Source organism: Takifugu rubripes, chromosome 6, assembly GCF_901000725.2.
Source record: "Takifugu rubripes chromosome 6, fTakRub1.2, whole genome shotgun sequence".
In the NCBI taxonomy this organism is placed as follows: Eukaryota; Metazoa; Chordata; class Actinopteri; order Tetraodontiformes; family Tetraodontidae; genus Takifugu; species Takifugu rubripes.
This window is the reverse complement of record NC_042290.1, coordinates 5877309-5897018: the sequence shown is the minus strand read 5'-3', so window position 1 is coordinate 5897018 and position 19710 is coordinate 5877309. Positions and strand designations below refer to the sequence as shown.

At 47.9% G+C, this 19710-nt stretch overlaps 1 protein-coding gene across 2 annotated transcripts; it reads right to left on the bottom strand.

Annotated features, from left to right (window-relative positions):
* On the bottom strand, positions 1–19190 carry csgalnact1a (chondroitin sulfate N-acetylgalactosaminyltransferase 1a). 2 transcript variants are annotated; one of them, XM_011604607.2, is made up of 8 exons: positions 19047–19190; positions 10683–11880; positions 8442–8658; positions 7630–7731; positions 3331–3509; positions 3024–3118; positions 2784–2865; positions 1–1542 (listed from the first exon to the last, which is right to left on the bottom strand). In XM_011604607.2, the coding sequence occupies exons 2-8, from the start codon at positions 11455–11457 to the stop codon at positions 1247–1249; spliced, it is 1746 nt and encodes a 581-aa protein (XP_011602909.2). In that variant the 5' UTR covers positions 11458–11880; positions 19047–19190; the 3' UTR covers positions 1–1246. The 2 variants fall into 2 exon arrangements, with proteins under 2 accessions (XP_011602909.2, XP_011602908.2); XM_011604606.2 differs by having other exon boundaries at positions 19034–19181.
* Positions 19191–19710: the final 520 nt, after the last annotated feature.

Sequence of the window (19710 nt, the reverse complement as noted above, 5' to 3'; positions counted from 1 at the left end):
TTCCTTGTATGTGTATTTATTGAAATCATTTACTTAAAGAAAACAAATACTATCAATTCACTTATAATGGACATTCGCCGTGATAATGGATGTTTCATTTATATTTTTTTCTTTTCTAAGTGCCTTTTTTCACATCTTTGGTCATTCACTCATTTTGATAGACTGAGGAAGCACAGAAAGATTTATGACAGAGCTTTAAAGAGAACAGCAGGAGAGGGGGAAAAAACCCACACTGCTCTAAAACTCACATTTAATAGAAAATATTAAAATCAATATATTCTGACTTAAGTTAAGTCATTGTCAATATCAGGACAGTGAACATAATCATCAATCATCAATGTGTAGTCAATATTTATCATCCTTTTATGACCATTATGTGTCCAAGATACCACAATAAATCTACATTTTACCAATAAAAAAAAAACAACTTTGAAAATAAACATACCTTCAGACCCTTGTTTTCTTTTAGGCTTAAGTAATTGAACTGATAAATACAGTGGAAACATAAACCACCATCCATGCCAGCCTACTACAGAAAGTTTAACTCGTCTGCGATTATAAAATAATGTCAAATATAAATAAAAGAGTGCTGATCAATAATTTATATTTAAAATGGATTTACGATGCAATTCCTGGCTTCAAACGAGTCCATCATCGTTTCATGGCAAGCGTGTTATCCACCATCTCACCAGGAGGTGTCGCTGTTCCTCTATAATACTGGTTCAATAGTCTGACAGCTGATTTTCTGTCGACAGAAACAAACCCTCCCAGTAAACCAGCAAAGAACTTTGCAGTATGCACACAGACAAAGATTATGCACACAGTGAGATTATACCAATGATAAGGAGGGATGGAATGTGTTCTGAATGTAAAAACAAAAAAGGCTGTGATTCAGAACATGGGGAGAAGGCACGCAATTCAAGGAGGGTCCATAATTCAAAGTTACGGCTTTCTGTCAGAGAGATTACAAATATAAATTAAACAAGAAGGCAGATGTTTCAGATGAGAAATCAAATGAGAAACGGAAGCTCATTGTTTGTTAAGAATTAACAGTTCAATTACTTTGAATTTGCTTCATTGTCAGAGCAGAGAATAATCGCTGATTCACCTTTCATGCTAAGCTAATGGACTAGCAGATGGAGACGAGAGCAGTCCTGGTTTCCTCCGCTTTCCTTCAGCAAAGGAAATGTTTAAATCTGCACTTTTCAGTCAGCGTGTGGGCTTTAAAGTCAGCCGGTCTCGAGTCTCATGTTTTCTTGAGGTTTGCCCCTTGCTGCTGCTTCTGTTTCCGCAGGTGAGCTTCGATCTCGTGCCTGAAGAACAGCATTCCCAGCTGGCCGTGCGAGGCCTCGTTCATGGCCTTGGACTGCATGCACATGCGGTACTGGTCCGGCGGCAGCTCGTCAGCGCAGTGTTTCTCATGCCACAGGTGGAAGAGACCTCGGGCCGGCGTCCGGATCACAAGGAGGTTGCTGTGGAGGTACTTCCTGTACAGGTGGACGTCCTCACCACCCCATCCTTTGATGTCAATGTCAAAACCTCCTGATTATGAAAAAACCCAGTTAATTAGGCCTCATTACTGCAAACAGTGCTCCCTATTTTGATATGCAAACATTTCTCAGGGTAGATTGACTCTTGGAAATGCTGATTGAGGGGCCTGATTACATTCTCAGCGTGTGATCAGAATCAGGTTCTTTTTAATCTGCAGGGCTGTTTCGTCCCAGGGCGGCAGAGAAATTTTAAGACCGATGGCGCGTTCTGCACAACAGTTTTGGCAGGCGTGTTCAAACCTGCAACTTTAAACAACACACGCGCTTGAGTCCATGCATGTTCCTGCTGTTTTAGTGCGACACGTGTGTCTCTGTCGCCTGTGCTGACGCAGATAAACAGAGATGGCTGCACTTAGAGCCCGGCAGATACATTCGATTCCACCTTTTTCTGTAAAATAGCCCGGCCATTTCAGAAAGAACACCAAATGCACAGCCTAAATGTGCTCTTAAAAGGGAAAAAAACCCAGTTTAAATACCTCCCTTTCCTTTTGTTGTAATCGGTACAAAAACAAAAGTACAATTCAGAATAACTCAGAAAACACATGATTTGTTATTGCAATACATACAAAAAGTCCTAAAAAGGTAGAAAAACAGCACAACGCACCACAATGTTGGATCTTGCTTGGTTTTCGACACATTGGGCCCATGTTGCTAAACCGACTGTTGCTGATGTGGTTTTTGCAGGATGTCTCAACAGGTGATGTTAAAATTGGCTGATGTTCGCTCCAGATGTGCTAAGTTCTGAACGCCGGGTCTTTTATGCTAAACTAACAAAGAAAACCACACCTAAAGACCCACTGCTCCTCTTAAGATGGTCTCCATCAGTGGTTACACAATACTGACCTAGACGGAATATTATATGTGAATATTATCTGAGCCCTGTAAAAAATGAACCGCTTCAAACCGAACCAGTATTGAGAGCTAATCTTCCTCTCCCAAAGCACAGAGGGAGCCTGAGTTTATGAGATCTGATCTGCATGGACGCTGCCCTGAGCGGCCCAATAAAATCTCCTCTCAGCTCAGGAACACTCGTATAATTCATAACTATTTGTGTTCTGGTGTTTTTCATATCCATTAAGCTACGGCTCCATTAGCTTAGCACGGAGTGTGTGATCGCTGTTGGGGAACTCATTTCCATCCTGCGTGCTGTAACAGATAATTAACCCCTGAAGCAACAGTTTAGAGTTCCGCTGCCTCCTCCCAGATGCAGTGAGCGCGTTGCTTCATATTTACCTATGTTTATGAAGTCCGACCTGTACTGGCAGGTCATGCCGAAACCGAAATCCCTCCAGAAGCCCGTGTCTTTCTTAATCACCTACAGGAGAGAAAAAAGAGTGCAGAAGTCAGAGGCAAGGCCAAGGTGCCTCAGAGGATTTGTAGGGCGAGCAGCTGCAGAAGGAAATATGGCCACTGCTCTTGCCGCAGATTAATATTTTCCAGGGTGAGAGGATGGATTTGATGGGCGGGGGTTACCAGCTGTTGCTCCACAGGTGGGACGTGTTCAGGACTTCCATAGATCAGAGTGGGATTGTACTGGCTGAACAACACCGGGTAGAACACTTTTCTGCCTGCAGGGGAACCAGATGACATGATGCTGAAGAGGCTTTTTTATCAAAACTTCTGAGAAGCTGAAGCACAGCTGAGGTTTGAAATACAACCTCAGGGTGGGGGAGCTGAGGAATGCATCACTGTGCGAGTCCTCACAAAGATAGCAGCATAACCATGAGTGTGTGTCCGTGTGTGTGTGTGCGTGTGTGTGTGTGTGTGTGGGGGGTCTCACCGGGCTGCGTGTTGAGCCGGCAGGTGTTGAGGAAGTCAGCGGTGAAGTAGATGTCGACGTCGCAGAAGAAAAGCAGCACGTTGCCTCCCTTCCAGGCCCGGGCGCCAACGTCCAGCCCCCGTCCCCGAGAGAACTCCTCGTCCAGCTGCAGCAGAGTGTAGTTTTTAAAACGCACTTCCCTGCAGTGACACACGCACACAGAGGATTTGATGCGGGGAACCAGAAGGCATTCCATTTTTTCTGTCACTATTTTACCCAGTATATTGAGAACAAAAAAAGAGCTTATTCAAGCCCTCCAGAACTGGAAGGAGAAGAGAGCTTTTTCATTTCCTGGAGGATAATAAAGACAGTTGCTGCACCGTAACACAGTATGACATGCGTCACTGCTGTTTTTTTTAGATTTCCCGTCTCTATCACACATGTTTGAAAGCCTGATGTGCACTGCGATCCTGAAATCAACGGCCTTTAACCCTCCCCACAAACACAAACATGAGCGCTGTGGAAACATACAGGCAGAAGATTTGAACAAAACTGCATATGATGGAACTCAGGGGGGTTTCGCAACAAAACTTTGACCCGTGGATTACTGCGGCCCTGGTAATCCTTTGTTTTCAGCTCCAAACGCCTGTAATAATTTCCACCCAAATATTACATAATGGCTGCAGAAGCTGAGCCAGCGGCACCACTGACTAGAACCCAAAACAACCTTTTACTGGGACTAACCCATCACTTCCTCAGGGTACAAAACCCCGCTCCAGATGCGGACAGCTGTGCCTCTTTCTCTTAAATCCACACTGGCGGTGACTAATGCTTCGGTCACGCTGCCATACGATCGCGCACAGACTCGGGAGCGTATGTGGACTCGCTTTGAGAGAGGTTACAATTGGGAACCTGATCTGACCTGCGCCGGATGACGCAGCGCACGTGGGAAAGGTGGACGGGCACAAATGTGTACGTGCTCATCTGCTGAGGCCCTGTCCTCCCACACCGCTCCGCCACCAACCCAAACAAGAGCCGATCTGTTTTGCCGCGCGCCCGGCGTCCCCGGAGACGCTGGCCCGCCCACTGGCTCCGCACTCCCCGCAGATGGTGCAGCCGGAGCACAATGGCTCCGTTTGACTCTGACAATATTAGTGCAGAGGCCGCTACGCACGCACGTCGACTCAGCGTCGCAGCTTTAATGAGGCGTGAAGAAAACCGAATACAGTTTCGGGGCGTCTTGAGGAAGAGTCAGTGTCACACTCGTTTCAGGCAAAACTGAATTTGCAACTATTGAGATGAAGATAAAAGATGACTTTGCTCTACAAATAGAACCCGACGAGCAGGAAGCGAATGTGCTGACTTCTCATCAACTACCATGCTAACGATACAAGGTCACTTCATAGAGTAGAGGGGGGGGGGGGGGGTGCTCAGTTTTTCAATTCATAACTACTTCTAGCTTTGTTCATTTTATACAAAGACATAAAAAGTCATTTTCCTCGGTGCAGATGTAATATCTGGTCCCTAATACTGGCTAAACTATCAGGAAGAGAAGCATTCTGCACCATCATCGTGGATCGTCTCTGCGGGCGGCCTGATCCTGTTAGTTCTGCTCGGGACGAGGAGGGGACTCTCCCTTCTCTCCCTCAATCTGCTTCCCCGTGTGACCACTTCTATCTATTTGCTTATGTGTGGTTGCAGCTTGTGCTCAGTGACTGTGAAAAGTCTTTACAGTGCACCTCCTATATGCTGCCCCTTTTAAATCGAAACACATTTCAGATGCCAGCGAAGGGCCTTTTTTCCTTATAATCCATGCTGGCTGCATTGGTTTTAAGGCGTTTGGACAGAAACGTCTCATCGATTTGAAGGAAATTTCAAATTTATCAGCTTTCCAGGAACTGATGTGGTTGAGTAAACAGAGAGTTTTCGAGAAAAATGTTGATTGGCCAGAAAAGTGGTAGGATGGTGGAGATCTGCAGTTCATTTAGGGATGGCTGGCAGCTGGGGCCTGCGGTCGCAGCACAGGGCCCCCTTTCTGCTGCCGCTGGAGCCGTTTTTAGACCCCTCGTTCAGGTATTTCGTCTCGCCTCTGCGGGAATGTCACGATGCCCTGCGAGGAGATCGACTAGCGAACCTCTGAGGAGGGGGGCGGTGCGGAGCTGCAGAGTGCACGTTCTACCGTCCCAAGCAGAGTGGAGGTGGTGAGGTGGTTAGCAAATGCAGCATGTGCCTTTATCACCTCTCTTCATTGCTAACGTGGGTCCAGAAGGACAGGGAAGGGGGGGCTGTTTTCCTCTGGGCAAAAAGAAAATGAATAGGGTGAAATCTGAACGCTCATAAAGCACATTTATTTCACTCCTCCCGCTTCCTCTGCATTCCAGCTGGGTTTTTGGGGGCAGAAAGAAAAGGTGATTAAAAGTCTGCGCGTGTAATGGAAAGGTAAGCGTAAGCTATAAAAAATGTACGATGAAAAATGTGTGATGAACTCACTCTGAGCCCTCAGGATGTTTTATGAGCTGTGAGGAGCTTACAGGTGAGGGTCTTACTGAATCTCTAAAAAAGGGGATTTGTTCTCCGCTCCTTCCCAACACGATGATGTCCCAGACACCCTTCGCCCGACGGTATTCAGTCACTTCCTCGGAACTTTGGGGGGGGGGGCTCCTCAAAGCTGAGCTGTGAACTGACGGGAATTCCACATTGACATAACAGGCCCGCAGGAGAGACTGATGAGTGGACGGGAACGAGCGAGGGACCCGTCTCACTCCTCGGTCCTCCGTACGATTCCCGGAACCCATCTGTCATCTGAGCGTCCTGCTTCCTTTGATCTCCCTGCAGATGCTCAAAGAGTCCGTCTACACTCCCACTGAGTGTTTAAGCTGCTCCTGTGCCTTCCTTTCTCGGGCGAAATTAGTGTAACTTGCTATAAAACGGTGCGTAACCTCAGATCGCTGATGAGTGTTGATGTGTTGGACAAAGTTGGTGAGTACAGGACGCACGCGAGCACGTCAGAGCTTCAGTCGTGGTCACACGCAGCTTTCCTGCGGCTCTCGAGCCGAGTCGGGCTAAAAAAAGGAACCCGTTGAGCAATGTGCCACCGCACCACATCTGAAGGCAGGACTGTTTACAGCTCCTCCAAAGGGCCACGCAGGAAAAGAGGAAAAGACAGAGGGGGTCAGAGGCGACAGACTGCTGGGGGGAGCGGCGTGGGGAGACTCTACAGATGTTCTCAAAGAGCCCCGATGCGGCTCGTGATTCCACCGCTGTGATAATAAAAACAGCAGGGGCCATCCGGTGATGATTCCCCTTCATTTGGCCACAGCCTGGAAGCCTGACCTAAGAAAAGTGTGCCGTCCATTCTGATTGGGACTGTCGGACATTCCAGGCTGCAGAGAGCTGCACGGGGAGAAAATTACAGTGTTCTTCATCCAACGCTCTTCTTTCATTCGGACCATTTGTTCTCCGGCTGAGGTTGAACAGGGTGTTCCTCCAACAGCTTTCCGCTCCGTTTTCTCTTCGTTTGCTGCCTTCGTTTTATCGAAATGGCGCCATCTTCGAAGTTCACTTTGCTGCTTTTGAGGCACAGCGAGGGACAAAGGGACGCAGTGTGATACAAACGAGTGATTCAAGGCCTCACAAAAACCTAGAGGACTGGGAATCGACAAATGTCACCATGGCAACCACCCTGGGGGGGGCGAAATATGCATCTGCATCCAGGGCGGATGAGAATCCCCGATCGGTTGGCAGCGACCGTTCCCGGAGGTGTGGGTGTTGAGGGCCGCGCGCATGGGGTTGAGCACTAGTCAAGGATGATCACAGGTCTGTTGTAATTTATCTGAGCTGGGAGCTCTCAGCCCCTCAGTGTGGGTGGTGCAGCGCTCCATTATTCATCAGACAGCCAGAAACTGAGCCAGAAGGTGTGCGAGCGAGTGTGTGTGTGTGTGTGTGTGTGTGTCCTCACATTAACTACATATTGAGTACCAAAACCCTCATCCTACTAGCAAAGTGGGGCCATTTTGCTGGTCGAACAACTTCAAAGGACTGTTTAAGACATGTTTTTAAGGTTATTGTTGGGTGTGGGTTGGGGCTTGGGGAGTTAGTTGTGATGGCAAGGGTAAGAAGCTGGGTAATGTCTATAGACGTCCCACAAAGATAGGAATATGAGAATGTGTGTGTCGTCATGAGAAAGGGAGACTAAGAACAAAACGTGAAAAGAGGCTTCTGTGTTTAAAATGCTGTGAGCTTCTGAAAGCAGCCCTGCATAAATTGCGTCTGTTCTTTTTTTTTCCGGCCTCTGATTCAAAGCTTTCGCTCCCGGCCTACCTGGACGTGTTCTCCAGAGTGCTGCGGACTTCGCTCATCTGCTCTTTCCCAAAATACACCACCGTCAGATGGACCCGGCCGTCCTGGCGCATGCAAACCTCCCTGTGCACACGCACAAAGGCAGAGAGGAAGCGACATTAGAGACAAGAGCGCTTTCAAAGCGAGCAGAATTAAATTACAGGAAGGATGGAGGAGCTGGGATTCATCCTTAACCCAGATCATTAATCTAAGCACATCTAATTTATTCATAAACAGATTGAATCATGTATTTAGAGAACACGATGGCCAACATTTGGTCATAATCGGAGAATGAATTTCCCGAAATTGACGGCGTCTTAAGTTTCTTTTTAAAAGCATCTTTAAAGGTCTGAAGATGCAGAAAAGGAGAGTGTGAAAAACACACACCGCCATCAGACAAACACACACCTTTAATATGGACAAGAACGTGTTTGCTCTGCAAGCAAGAGTCTTTAAAGTAAGTAGACTCCTCACCGCGCTGCATATCGGCTGGAGCCGCTCTGCCCAGGGGGGTGTTTTAATGGGCTGCAGCCCTGCCGCTTAGCAGGATTTAGCATGTGAAAAGAGTGGCGATAAGCAGCAATAAAGACATCAGATGTGCTTTCTCCACCGACGGTGACGTGGCAGAAGCAGCTCATCAACAATCCGTCATGTCTCGTCGTGTCGGATGTTAATTGAGGTATTAAAAGTATTAAAACCAAGCATGAAACTCATTTCCCCATTTTTTTCCTCATTTCCTCAGATCAGATCGCGTCTCTGAATTAGCTGGGAGGAAGAGCACCGAGCGGCCCCACCTGAAGTTGTGCATGAACTGTTTGAACTTGTCGATGCGCCTGGACAGGGGGACCACAATGTTGATGGGGATGCTGGCGGCGTCCAGTCTCTCGTTCCTGACCTTCATCAGGGGCCCAAAGGGACGGAAGAGGACCAGGCGGCGGAACTCGCTGCTGGACTCCCCCCTGAAGATCAGCTCGTACATCGTCCCCTTGTCCTTCTCCGTGCGGCTGATGCCTGAAATAACATCATTCAGTGATTCATATGAAATCTGGACAGAGTTCAAATACAACAGATAGATAAAAGGTTCAGTGTCAACACTTTGTTCGCCACCAGGATTCTTGCTTTTGCCTTTTGCCCCGAGTTTGGCTCTTTGGTTGAATCCTTTGGAATTGCTGTGGGTTCAAGAGTCAATGATCATGTGGTTTTTCGTTTTGGTCTCTATTTTTACACAGCATCATTTTTAGCGACTTTGTTATCAGCGACAGAAGTTTGTGGGGAAAGTGAGGACGCACGAGGTCCCATGTGACTCCGTCTGCAGTCTGCTGTTGCTGGGAAAGGGAGCCAGAACTGAGCACACAAACACTGCGGCGCTTCTGCTACACCAGAACAATTTGCCTCCTTGGGTCTCTTTCTCCTCCACAGAGGCTGTTTGTCAATTTTTTCAGCCATCGTAAAGATTGAGGCCGGAGTGGTGTAGAAGAAATGGGAAATGAAACACAAAAAGCGAGAAGAGAAACCTGATAGAAATATCACTGCGCAGTCTAAACTTAACCCAGGTTAAAAAAAGTGAAGAGCAATTCAGAAAGAATGGCCGCAGGCACAGATTTATGCTACGATCGAAGAAACTAAATACTTCCCATTAAGCTTTCCCAGCTTCCCCTGATGGCCTCATTTCCCAGTTGGACTCGATAAGAGTTGATTTGGTAAATATCTTAAATAATTTAGCCTAAAACGTCTTACTGGACTCCTCCGTCCGTCTAAATACAGAGCCTGTCCACTCTGCATGTCCTCGCTGTTTGTGTGCAGTTTCAGCTGGCTTGTTCGCTAATGCAACCCTGAAAGCTTCCCCGAAGATCTTTTTTTGTCAGTCTAACAATCCCGACCGTGCTCGTCGGGTCAGCTGGATAAATCCCAGCTTGTCCAACATTTTCTTAAAAGAACTCAAAGCCCGTCGTGGAGAAACAGGAGCAGAGGAAGTCTGCCGTTTCCGTACAGACTGTCTGTAGTCTGTTACGGTGTAGCTTGGTAAAGGAGAGGTTGTTTATGTATAGAAATGGATGCATAAACAAGCACAGGACCACACGCAGTCTCGTATATGTGTGAGGAGCACATCACAGTGACAGATTGTTCTTTTCCTCTCAGCCAGATGCCCCATTCCTCAGTTTAAGGTCTCCCAACCATTCAGACAGTGAAGTGGCAAATGACCTTCAACGAGCAGATGACACACACACACACACACACACACACACACACACACACACACACACACACACACACGTACAGTGTTTGAAAGATGCTCCGTATGAATAAGGAGCAGCTGTGCTCATTTCCTGATGCCGCAGCACAACAAACACGCAGGATATCCTGGCTGCACTTGTGCACAAACGCTCACTTATTTCTGACCTTCTAGGGATTCTTGGGCACAATACACATCAGAATCCTGGGGGTTGGAAGGAAAATAAATGCTTGAAAAAACTAAATTCAACCGGAGCAGCGTCTCTAGGGAGTTTGGTTGACACGGCGCTAATTTGTTTTCCTAATCACAACATGCCGACAGACGTGTTATGTCAGACAGAGTGTGAGACAGATGCAAAGAGCATGTTGCCCGTGAATATATGTCCCACTGAGGGATGCGCAGCTGAGCATAAACACCCAAATTAATACTCCAACAGGCTAAAGGGTGTCACGCTGGGTTCAAATCACAGCAGAGCGCCATTAAATCTTTAACAACCTTTCAAATTCCAGCTTCAAAATGACGGATTCCGTTTAGTGTTTCGATGAAAACTCTGTGAATTGTCTTCACTGCCCCTGACCTGCAACTGGAGCTTTATTTCCTCAGTCAGAGTCTGAGGTTATCTTAAAGCTTCTCCCACACAACGCCATGGAAACGTCCGATGATGTCATTCCAGCATGTTCGGCGCAGAACAGGAACTCACAGTGCCGTTTAAATACTTGGTTTCGCTTAACAGGTGTTAACAGAAAATGTCTCAGAAATACGCGAGTCTGGTTTCTAGAATAGTCGGTAAAGATTTTCTCACCTTCGATGAAGTCAGATGGCGAGTACACTTTGCTTGTCAGAGCCTTTTCGGCTGAATTCTTGCCGTCTTGCTGGGACGACAGCGTGTTGAGGCTGTGCAGGGCCGTCTCCAGGACCTCCCCCAGCTCATCCCTCCTGTCCTTCCTCACGGGCTTCTCCTCGGGGTGACGCGTCAGCCCCATCTCCAGCTGGTAGACCCTCTGCAGGGTGAAACTCTCAAACGGCACCACCGCGTACTCGCTTGACAGTCGGGTGCCGGCCGACACCTCGGCCCTCGACAGCTGGCTCCGGAGATATTCCCGGAGGTCGGCCTGTTGGCTCTTTGGTCCGTGTGCCTCCCCGAAACCCCCGCCCTGTGAGGCAGCCCCAGTGTCGGACCCCTCTGGTAGGCCTGTCTTAATGCTCTCTTGGACTCCCTTTAGCTGCTGGCTGCGCTCCTGCAGAGCCTCTTTGAGCTGAGCTATCTGCTTCTTTAGGGACGAGATGTGGAGGCGGTGCTGCTCCTCACGTTCTTGGAGGAGCGCTTGGTAGGACTGAACACCGGGAGGTCCGCCGTTCTGAGCAGCCCGGGCCTTCCCTGGCCCGACGTCTCCCGCTCCCGTGCCGCCCAGGCTGGGGTGGACGAGACCGGCCCGGGGCAGAGCGTGGCTCAGCGGGTGGTTGTCAGAGTGCGGAGGGCTACAGCTCATCAAATAGAGGAGCGACAGGGAGCAGCACAGGAGCACCAGCACGCCGCCTACACGGGAGACCCAAGCCAGGAGTCCGCGCCGCAACATCGCTGCATGTATTAACACTCGCGTTGAAAAGCCATGCACACACACCCACCAATATCATGTAACTTCACACACTCCAGCCACGATGATAAGAGTCCATTGGTGATTGTGTTCCATCACCCAGTGGAGGCGGGAGGCGGGGGGCTTCTTATCAGTATGAACTCATTTAATCAGATTAGGTCATTACCTCCTCGGGCTCAGATGGACACTCGTTTTGTCATCGCACGGTGAATTTACGGGGTCTTTTCACAGCCCGACGCTGCTCACATGTGACTCATGTTCACATGCGCTCTCTCCGTCTGCCTCGGTCAGGTCACGATGTCTTCGTCTCGCCGCCACCCCCTCAGTAAATGTTGCGTAGCAGCTGATTATCCCGCCAGCCTGGGTGAGGCAGGGTGAGGGTGATGCAAATGTTTTTCTTTTTTCCTGGGAGAAAACCAAAAAAAAAAGAGAAAACAATACAATGAGTCTTAACATCTGAGCCAGCGCCGCTCACCAGGCGTCGTTTCAGGGTCCGAAATACCCCAGGGTTAGTTTAGGACGGCGAGGGTTTGATTTAACCTTCCCAGAGGACTGCAGCTCCTGTGAAACAATGTTGTCACTGACGTGTGAGAATACACAAAGGCGTGTGCTTTAAAACAATGGACGCAGAGGAAAAATAACAGGCCCAGAGGTGCGTGTCTGTCTATCTAACAAGTGTTGAACTCTTTCATTTAGCCTTCAGATATAACACCACTCACTGAAATGACAGCATCTTTCCTATTTAAAACCATTACAGTCGTCAGGAGGTATTTTGTAAAGGGGCGTTTGCCGGACTGATACAGATGCAAAGTTTCCAAAAACAATGTGATAATTGAGGGCGTTTGAGGACCATATAAGTCTAACAGTGGTACAAGTATGCATGGAGGATGGACGGGAAAGATTAGCTTGTATTAAATGACCATCTACATTGGAAAATATGAAAAATAAATACAGAAACGGTGAGTGTTGAGTCCTCAGAATGCACATCTATGTTTGCTGCTGTGTGTTTTTTAGGAATGCGTTTGGGTGTCTGACTTTTGCTGCGTATCTGTAAATGTATCTCACAGTCAGCCCTTTGACAGAGGAGCGGCTCCTAATGAAAGGATTAGTATATGGCAGGAGTGAATACAGGACTGTGCTCCGACACACGGCCAAATCAGCAGAGACGAGGCGCCTTTCCAGCGGGACCTCCACTGAGAAGGATGGCTCCGGGGGTAAAGGGAGCGAGGGCGATCTCGTCATTTCAGTTACGGGAAAGTTCTGCCGGTGTCTTCGTAAGAGTTCATAAATCCTCAGGAAAACACAGCTCGGCTTTATTAGCGTGGTGACGCTTTGGTAACTTTGGCAGGCCCGCCGGCCGCTCTCGTTACCATGGCGTTCATGTGATCTCAAGTTGGGAACCTTGAAATAATTACATCACCTCTCCCAGAAGCCTCTTGGCTTCCTGAATTCAAGGCTTCCTGTTGCTGACTCCCAACATCAAGCAGAGCCAGTGACCAGAAGCTGTGCACATGTGAAAACACACTTTATCCTGAGAGTCTGGACATCAGGCTGCGTTTTATTGAGCACGGAGCAATACTGCAGCATACAGATTCTGTATTTAATGAAAAAGCAATGCTCATTACCTCTTTAGTGAAGGATTCATCACTGAAATGAGGGCAGGGGCGCCTGAGATGTACACCAGTCACCACTGAGTCTCACTGGGACTGAAAGAGTCCATTGGGTCTGGCTTATCTGACCGTCCCTAGCTGGAAACGGGAAACCCAGCAGCTACGGGATCGTGTTTGCAGTTTATTTGTATCGGCCTGTCTAAACAAGCATCTGTAATTTCCTGCAGCGTGGCGCTGTTGTGATCGCTTGATTCTTATCATGACAAATTTTTTTATAATCCATCCTCTGTAGTTATCTTTGCTTTGCACTTAATTGTGCAACACTGGTACTGTATGATTAAGCGTTCCTTTATAATGTAGGAGTAAAAATATACAAGTTCCTAGTCTGCTACATTATCAAAAACATCCACCAAAGTTGCTAAATTCCCTCCAATTTTTTTTTTAATTTGAGGAAGTTATATGCACAAACATCAGGAAGGGACGCCGATGTGGTGGTTTTGCCTTTTTCATTTCAACTATTGCACGTCGGCTGTTATCAGAGAACAATACAAGCCACATTCAATTGAAGCCATTTGACTTTTGTTTTCCTGTTTCCTGTTTTGCGTGGAGCTGTGTCCCGTCTGAAGGGACGGACCCCCGATACCAGCTCCCTGGCATTTGTATTAACCTGAACCGTTCATGCGAGGCCCCGCCGCGGCCTTCATCACAGCCCACGCTTGACACTTGCAGCGTGCGCTGCCAAATTCCCCTTTGCATGGCAGGACCAATAGATCAACCTGCAGCCGAGCATATTTACCAACAGAGAAATAAATCAGAGGAAACATAATTCTTCCACTTCTTGAAACGACATAACTGAAAAATGTGTTTTGTCCTTGCGCCGCATGCCTCACTACCGGCGAGAGCAGCGGCGGCAGCGGGGAGGGAGACAGAGGCGATAAATAAAAAATCAGCTTGTCATCTGCGAGTGTAAAGCAGAGGAGAGGAAGAATGATGCGGTATTTGCAGTGAGGAGAGAGCTGTAGCGCCTGCCCAGATCACTTCCTCCCCGCCTGCTGCTGCTTCCTGTCTGCAGGGAATAAAGATGTGGATGTCCTTCAGTTTGCATCATTACGTGCACGCACGTGTGTGTGCGTGTGTGTGTGTGTGTGTGTGTGTGTGTGTGTGTGAGCAAATGGTCTCCGATTTGCAGCTTGTTTTATGAATGTTTTACCTCTTAACTCTTAACAAGTGTTTGTCTTTTCATCAATATGTTAAAAAAAAAAGACAAGTGTGGTGGAAAAGATTAGGGCAGAGGGAGGGGAAATGCACCAGACTGCAGCTGTGTGTTTGCAGGCTGCCAGAAAAATGCTGCTAATAGAGGAATATTCCGGCTGTGAACGTTGTAGAGGACCAGAATCAGCATCTGTGGTAATTAGCAGATGCAGAAAAACCCTGAGTGGGCCTTTGTACCTACACACACTTTTCAAAGGTCTAAAATGTCAGAGCTGGGCTGTAGGAATCCTACGCTGTATGTTTAGTTGATTCAGGAAATGGGGGGGGGGGGGATTGTGGTCTCAAAATAAATAATGGACACTCTTGTTTATGGAAACAGGGAAATGCGGGGAGACTGAGTGAAGAGGCTAACATCCATGTGAACGGAACGGTAAATCCAAGTCCATCTTTTAGTCTCGACTGATGATTTGTGTCGACTGTAATGTCTCAGATTTGGACTTGATTCTTATTTGCGCGTTTGTAAAGAGTCGCCACCAGGGGGAGCTAGAGGCAGATAGCGCCACTTCATAGCTAACTGAAAGAACAGGAAGTGCCCTGACACAACGGCTACCAGGAGCATTATTGGGGACCAATTTAGCTGTGGGGCGTTATTTTTGAGTGGAAAAGTTAAAAGGCGTTAAAGGTTTAAAGTTTCAGCGATTTGTGACAGAACGGCACTGAATATTTACGATTCGTCCTTCGCAGTCACTCGCCATTTCCTCACTTTATGATTCAGAAGGAGCTATTCTTAAAGATGAAGATACATGCACCGACATTGAGAAACTGGCCTCATTAAGAAGTTCTGCACAACATATGCGTGCGCCAGTAAAGAAAAAGAAGAAAAAGGATCTGAAACGCTGAATAGATTCCAAACCACAATAACCACTGAGGTTCCAACTGGAATTTCAGTAAATGGTTGGGCTGAGTGGAGGTTCTGCTTGGAAGTAAAGTAAGCATGTCTTCTTGATGGCCGAAATGCTAACAAGGTCTAGTAGCTTCTATCATTTCGAGCCTTCTTTATGGTCCTCCATGTGTGTCACACTGATGCAGCAAGGAACAGCACACTGGTGACGTCAGGTGGCCCACACTGGTCGACCTTTACGTGCCCGAGCCCTTTCAAAAGCGACTTTGTGACCCCTTCACATCAGGAAACATCTCGGTCCAGCCCCAGCTGGTCACTCAGAGAACATTGTATGAGCTGAAATCATGTAACATCCGCGCCGATCAAATGTGCTTCAGATAGACCGCTCGTTTTTATGCAGGCCCAACTCTCCGTGAAGCGCCGCACAACAACATTAAAAAAAGATAAATCATCACTTTTAGACGTTCTGAGAGGTGTTTCGTTGATTTACGGCCGTATCTGCAGTGATTTGCAAGAACAGAATTAACGCATGTGGAAATGAAACTTCATCAGAAGAAGATAAAGTGAGATTTACACTGTAGCTGTCAGCGCGGAGTTCGAGTGTAGCTATGGAGTCGAAACAAACACAGGCCGACGCGAGCCTTCGCAAAAATGCCGCGTCAGGTCAAAAGTAACCATGGAGAGGGCTTTAAGAGAGCATGTCATTTCTGTGTTGCATGTAGCGCAGTAGCATCATTTTAGCAGCATCAAGTCGCTGGGAACACGTCCAGAGAAATCCGATCCCGGACTAATACAGCTTCCTGTTAAATAGTGGCGTCAGGCTTAAGTCCAGCAGGAACATGTGAAATGAAGGGGTCCCCTGCTCACATGAGATGACCCCCGATGACATCATGGCGAGCTGCCCGAGGAAACATTATCCCGCTGTTTCCACGGTCTGAGGACACAACAATGATGAGTAAGCGGAGCCGCTCTGATAATAGGCCCGCTGTTCCCCATCAAGCTACAGGACATCGTGATGCTGCCAGAAGGAAATGGATGCGTCACGCGTTTGTATTCACGGTGTTTTCGAAGACGTCGGCGGCGATCGGTGCTTCAAAAAGCGGCTAAGAAGTTTGCGAGAGGCAGAAACTTCGGAAGAGAATTTCTGGAGAGTCTGTTTACAGGAAACCCTTTGATTCATAAATCATTGAAACGCCTCCTGCCTCCTCCACCCGTGCGCACGGCCCTGCTTCCAACAGGACGCCTCTGTGATCGCCCCAGCGCCCGCAGAACCGCCCGTGCGTCTGCCTGTCAGCCCCTCGCTCCGTGCCACAGGTCAAGGACAGTCATTTACGCTCGCCTCCGTCAGCGCCAGGGCCCGGTCCCGTCAAGCGGCTCTGTCTGTACCTGCCCTCAAGCCCTCACACTGCAAAAAGAATGAGGAATTTGCTCGCGCGAGGGCAAGACGAGAGGACGGATCAGGGAAGACAGAGGGGAAGACGTCAAATACGCCCAACAAAGACGGTTTGGTGGACGAACGTGACGAAACTGTGGGTGGAAACAGAGGAGACGGGTGGTTCTTTGATCTCTTTCTCCCCCCTCAGGTGGTTCGCCATCCATTCATTAGGGGCTGGCTTCTGCGGAACCTTCCTGTGCACATGCCATCTGGAAGGCTCTTAAAAGAACACCACGTTGCTCTGCTCTCTTTGACTACACGTGGCCCATATTAGCATTCATCAACCAGCACTCCCCCTCCGCCTCTTTTCTCTCCGCCGCTCTTCAAAACGAGCGCCCCAGTTTTATCAGAAGCCCGGTCAGATTGTATTATATGAATCTTTAATGGGCACCGTGGGGAGGAAGTGGATCAATGAAGCAGCAGGATGGATTCATTAGATAAGATTAGACAGATTAGATTTGGGAGATAACTCAGCATGCATATTTTAATGCAGAGCCCAGAGATGCGCTTCACTGGTGGTTCCTTCACTGTTTGGAAAAAATGATTGGACGGCGATGTGACAAGACGTCCATTTGATGGACTGAACCTGAAGACGGACGACACGAGGGCTCCCAGAAATTAAAGCCAAGTGTCTCAGTCTCCGCTCGGCGGCAGCAGAGAAAGCAGGCCCACCTCCCCAGACTGACAGCCCAGAGATCTGCTTGAACAAATTGTTTTTCCGTGCGTGTGTGTGTGTGTGTGTTTGGTGGGGGGGGGGGGGGGGGGGGTTTCTGTGCATCGTTTGCTTAATCAAAAGCTAGAAACAAAGTCACGTGTGTGGCATCAGCTGCCGCCATCTTTGAGCTTTACACTGGAACAATGGGAGGAAGCTGCAACACGCCATCGTCCCGACTTTGTTTCATATCGGCGGCGTGTTGCTCGATTGATCTCGCGGTGGGAAACCTGGCCCCTGGGCTGGATCCGGGCTTTAGAAAGCAAAAATAGAAAGGCACAATGCAGGTAAAGCGTCGGCCATATAAGGTCAATATGACAGAAGAGATGAGTCAGTGCAATCACATAGAGGATTTATGGAAGAGCATCTCCACATGAGTCATGAGAAATGATGTTTCACATGACGGCAACAGATCTACCGCAGGGAGAAGAGAGATTAGGGAGGAGGATTTTTTAAATCCTATATGGATTCTACAATGTCCCAGGATTGTCTTAACCAAAGAGAAACTGTCTGAGGGGTAAACGGAAACGTTTAGCAATGCACTTGTGAAAGCAGAGCGATAAGATCAGCCAGAGCTGGCTACTTCCCCCTCCTCAGAACAACCGTCACACGGTGGCGGCTACCTGGCCGAGGCCCTTCTCCACCCCAGAGCTGCTCCAGAGCAGAAGGGCAGCATGCGGTGGCCCCGTCTGACGGCGAGGATCTATGAAAACCCACCAGGATGATTCAACCCAGAGACAGTGTGGCTTCGAGGCAGCGTCCGCTCCAATTGAACCTTTGGACCTGCATGTTGGTGTAAAGCCCCCAGAGGTAGCTCACCAGCACGCCACGGGGCCTTTAGTTAGATTCTATTGCCTGGTCTGTGTGTGAAACATGAGAAAACACACACTTGTGCACTCATGTTGGGGGGCAAATTTACCCTGCAGGCGTTGGAAGCACATTTATGTCATCAACCATCACATCAACTTCTCTCATGGAGGGGGGGGCACACGCATCTACTGTAGTTTATGTGTACCGGTTGCACCCTCCAGGCTAAATAACTAAACAATCCTGCATAATCTCCACCTTAATTCTCCCAGTATGAGAAACAACAGCGCCGGGAGCCTGCATCAAATATTTGTGGGTGCGAGGTGTGGGTTCGTGAATGCGCTAAGCAGGATTAGAAACCATTCCCCCCCCTCCCGATAAGATTTCCAGCATGCACGGTTTGCATACGTTTCTCCAAACAGAGTCGATCTGTGCTTCCACTGAGAGCGTGTCATTTCATTATCTGGGTCCAAGCAGAAATGACTGTGTATTATCAGAATGTTTCCATGTGACTTTGCTTCCAAGCGAGACTCCCACAATGATAACCCGACGTGTTTACCAACACGTTCATCTTTATTGGGTGTGACGGGGAAACTAATTCCCTTAAAGAATTTATAAAAACCTGCAAACATGCTTCATACGAGAAGAAACAAGCTCATACACGAAGGAATTTGGCTTTTATAGTAAAAGGCCATAAAGTCAGCAAACACAACTGTAAGTACCCATCCAGCACTGCATCTTTCTCATAAATATATTATTAATAAAGCATGTGAATAACAACCACAGACAGACTATTAAGAATTGATGACTCTGATTCTTACATTAGGTTCTCAGCAGGACAAGCAGCATCTTTACTTTTCATTGTTAGTGTGTTTTCTCACCGCCGTGACTGACCTCTGGTTCTGGTTGTCGCTGCCTCAGTCCGTCCCCAGTCAAGGTTTTGATTCGGCCCGATGCTGCAGACCCGTCCTGCAGCTCCCCTCCGGTCCACTTGCCCGGTGCAGGAGCGGGCGTGTGCGTTTGTACCGCCGAGAAGCGTGAAGCTAAAGGTGAAAGAGCCGGAAAATGCCGGAACAGTATGGTGTTGCCTTCAAATTAAAAGCCTCCAAAGGGAAATAGTTATTTTAAACGATTTCAACACAAATGGAAAACAAGTGGACAGGAATTAACGTATCAATGCTACGAAACGTGTCGTTACACATCAATGACATATATTAGAGGAGGTTTGGAATTTTGTTAGCATAAGAAGTCTGTGTAAATTCTCAATCATCCAGGTCATTGTATCCAAGGTAGTTTTCTCTGTCAACTGGACTGGGTTTCTTCTCTTGAAGACGTTTCGCCTTCTATCCAGAAGGCTTCTAGCCTAAGTTAGCATAAGAAGCTCGTACGGGCAAGCGAGAGTCTCTGCTGTTTAGGGTTAATGGAGTACAGATGCTTATTTTGAATATGCAGAGAAATAACTGTATTTATTGAATTAATTGGGTAAAAATCGAGTTCAACAACATAATTAAATTTTAAAAGGTTATTTTACTACTTTATACTTAGCAGTTAAAAGCCA

Bases quoted from the DNA above. Each gene is read 5' to 3' on its own strand.
- csgalnact1a (XM_011604607.2), bottom strand. From the start codon at position 11,457: ATGTTGCGGCGCGGACTCCTGGCTTGGGTCTCCCGTGTAGGCGGCGTG. The intron at 8,659-10,682 runs GTGAGAAAATCT...ATGTTATTTCAG, and splicing joins GCCATCTGACTTCATCGAAG to GCATCAGCCGCACGGAGAAG. The intron at 2,866-3,023 runs GTAACCCCCGCC...TCTCTCCTGTAG, and splicing joins CACCTGTGGAGCAACAGCTG to GTGATTAAGAAAGACACGGG.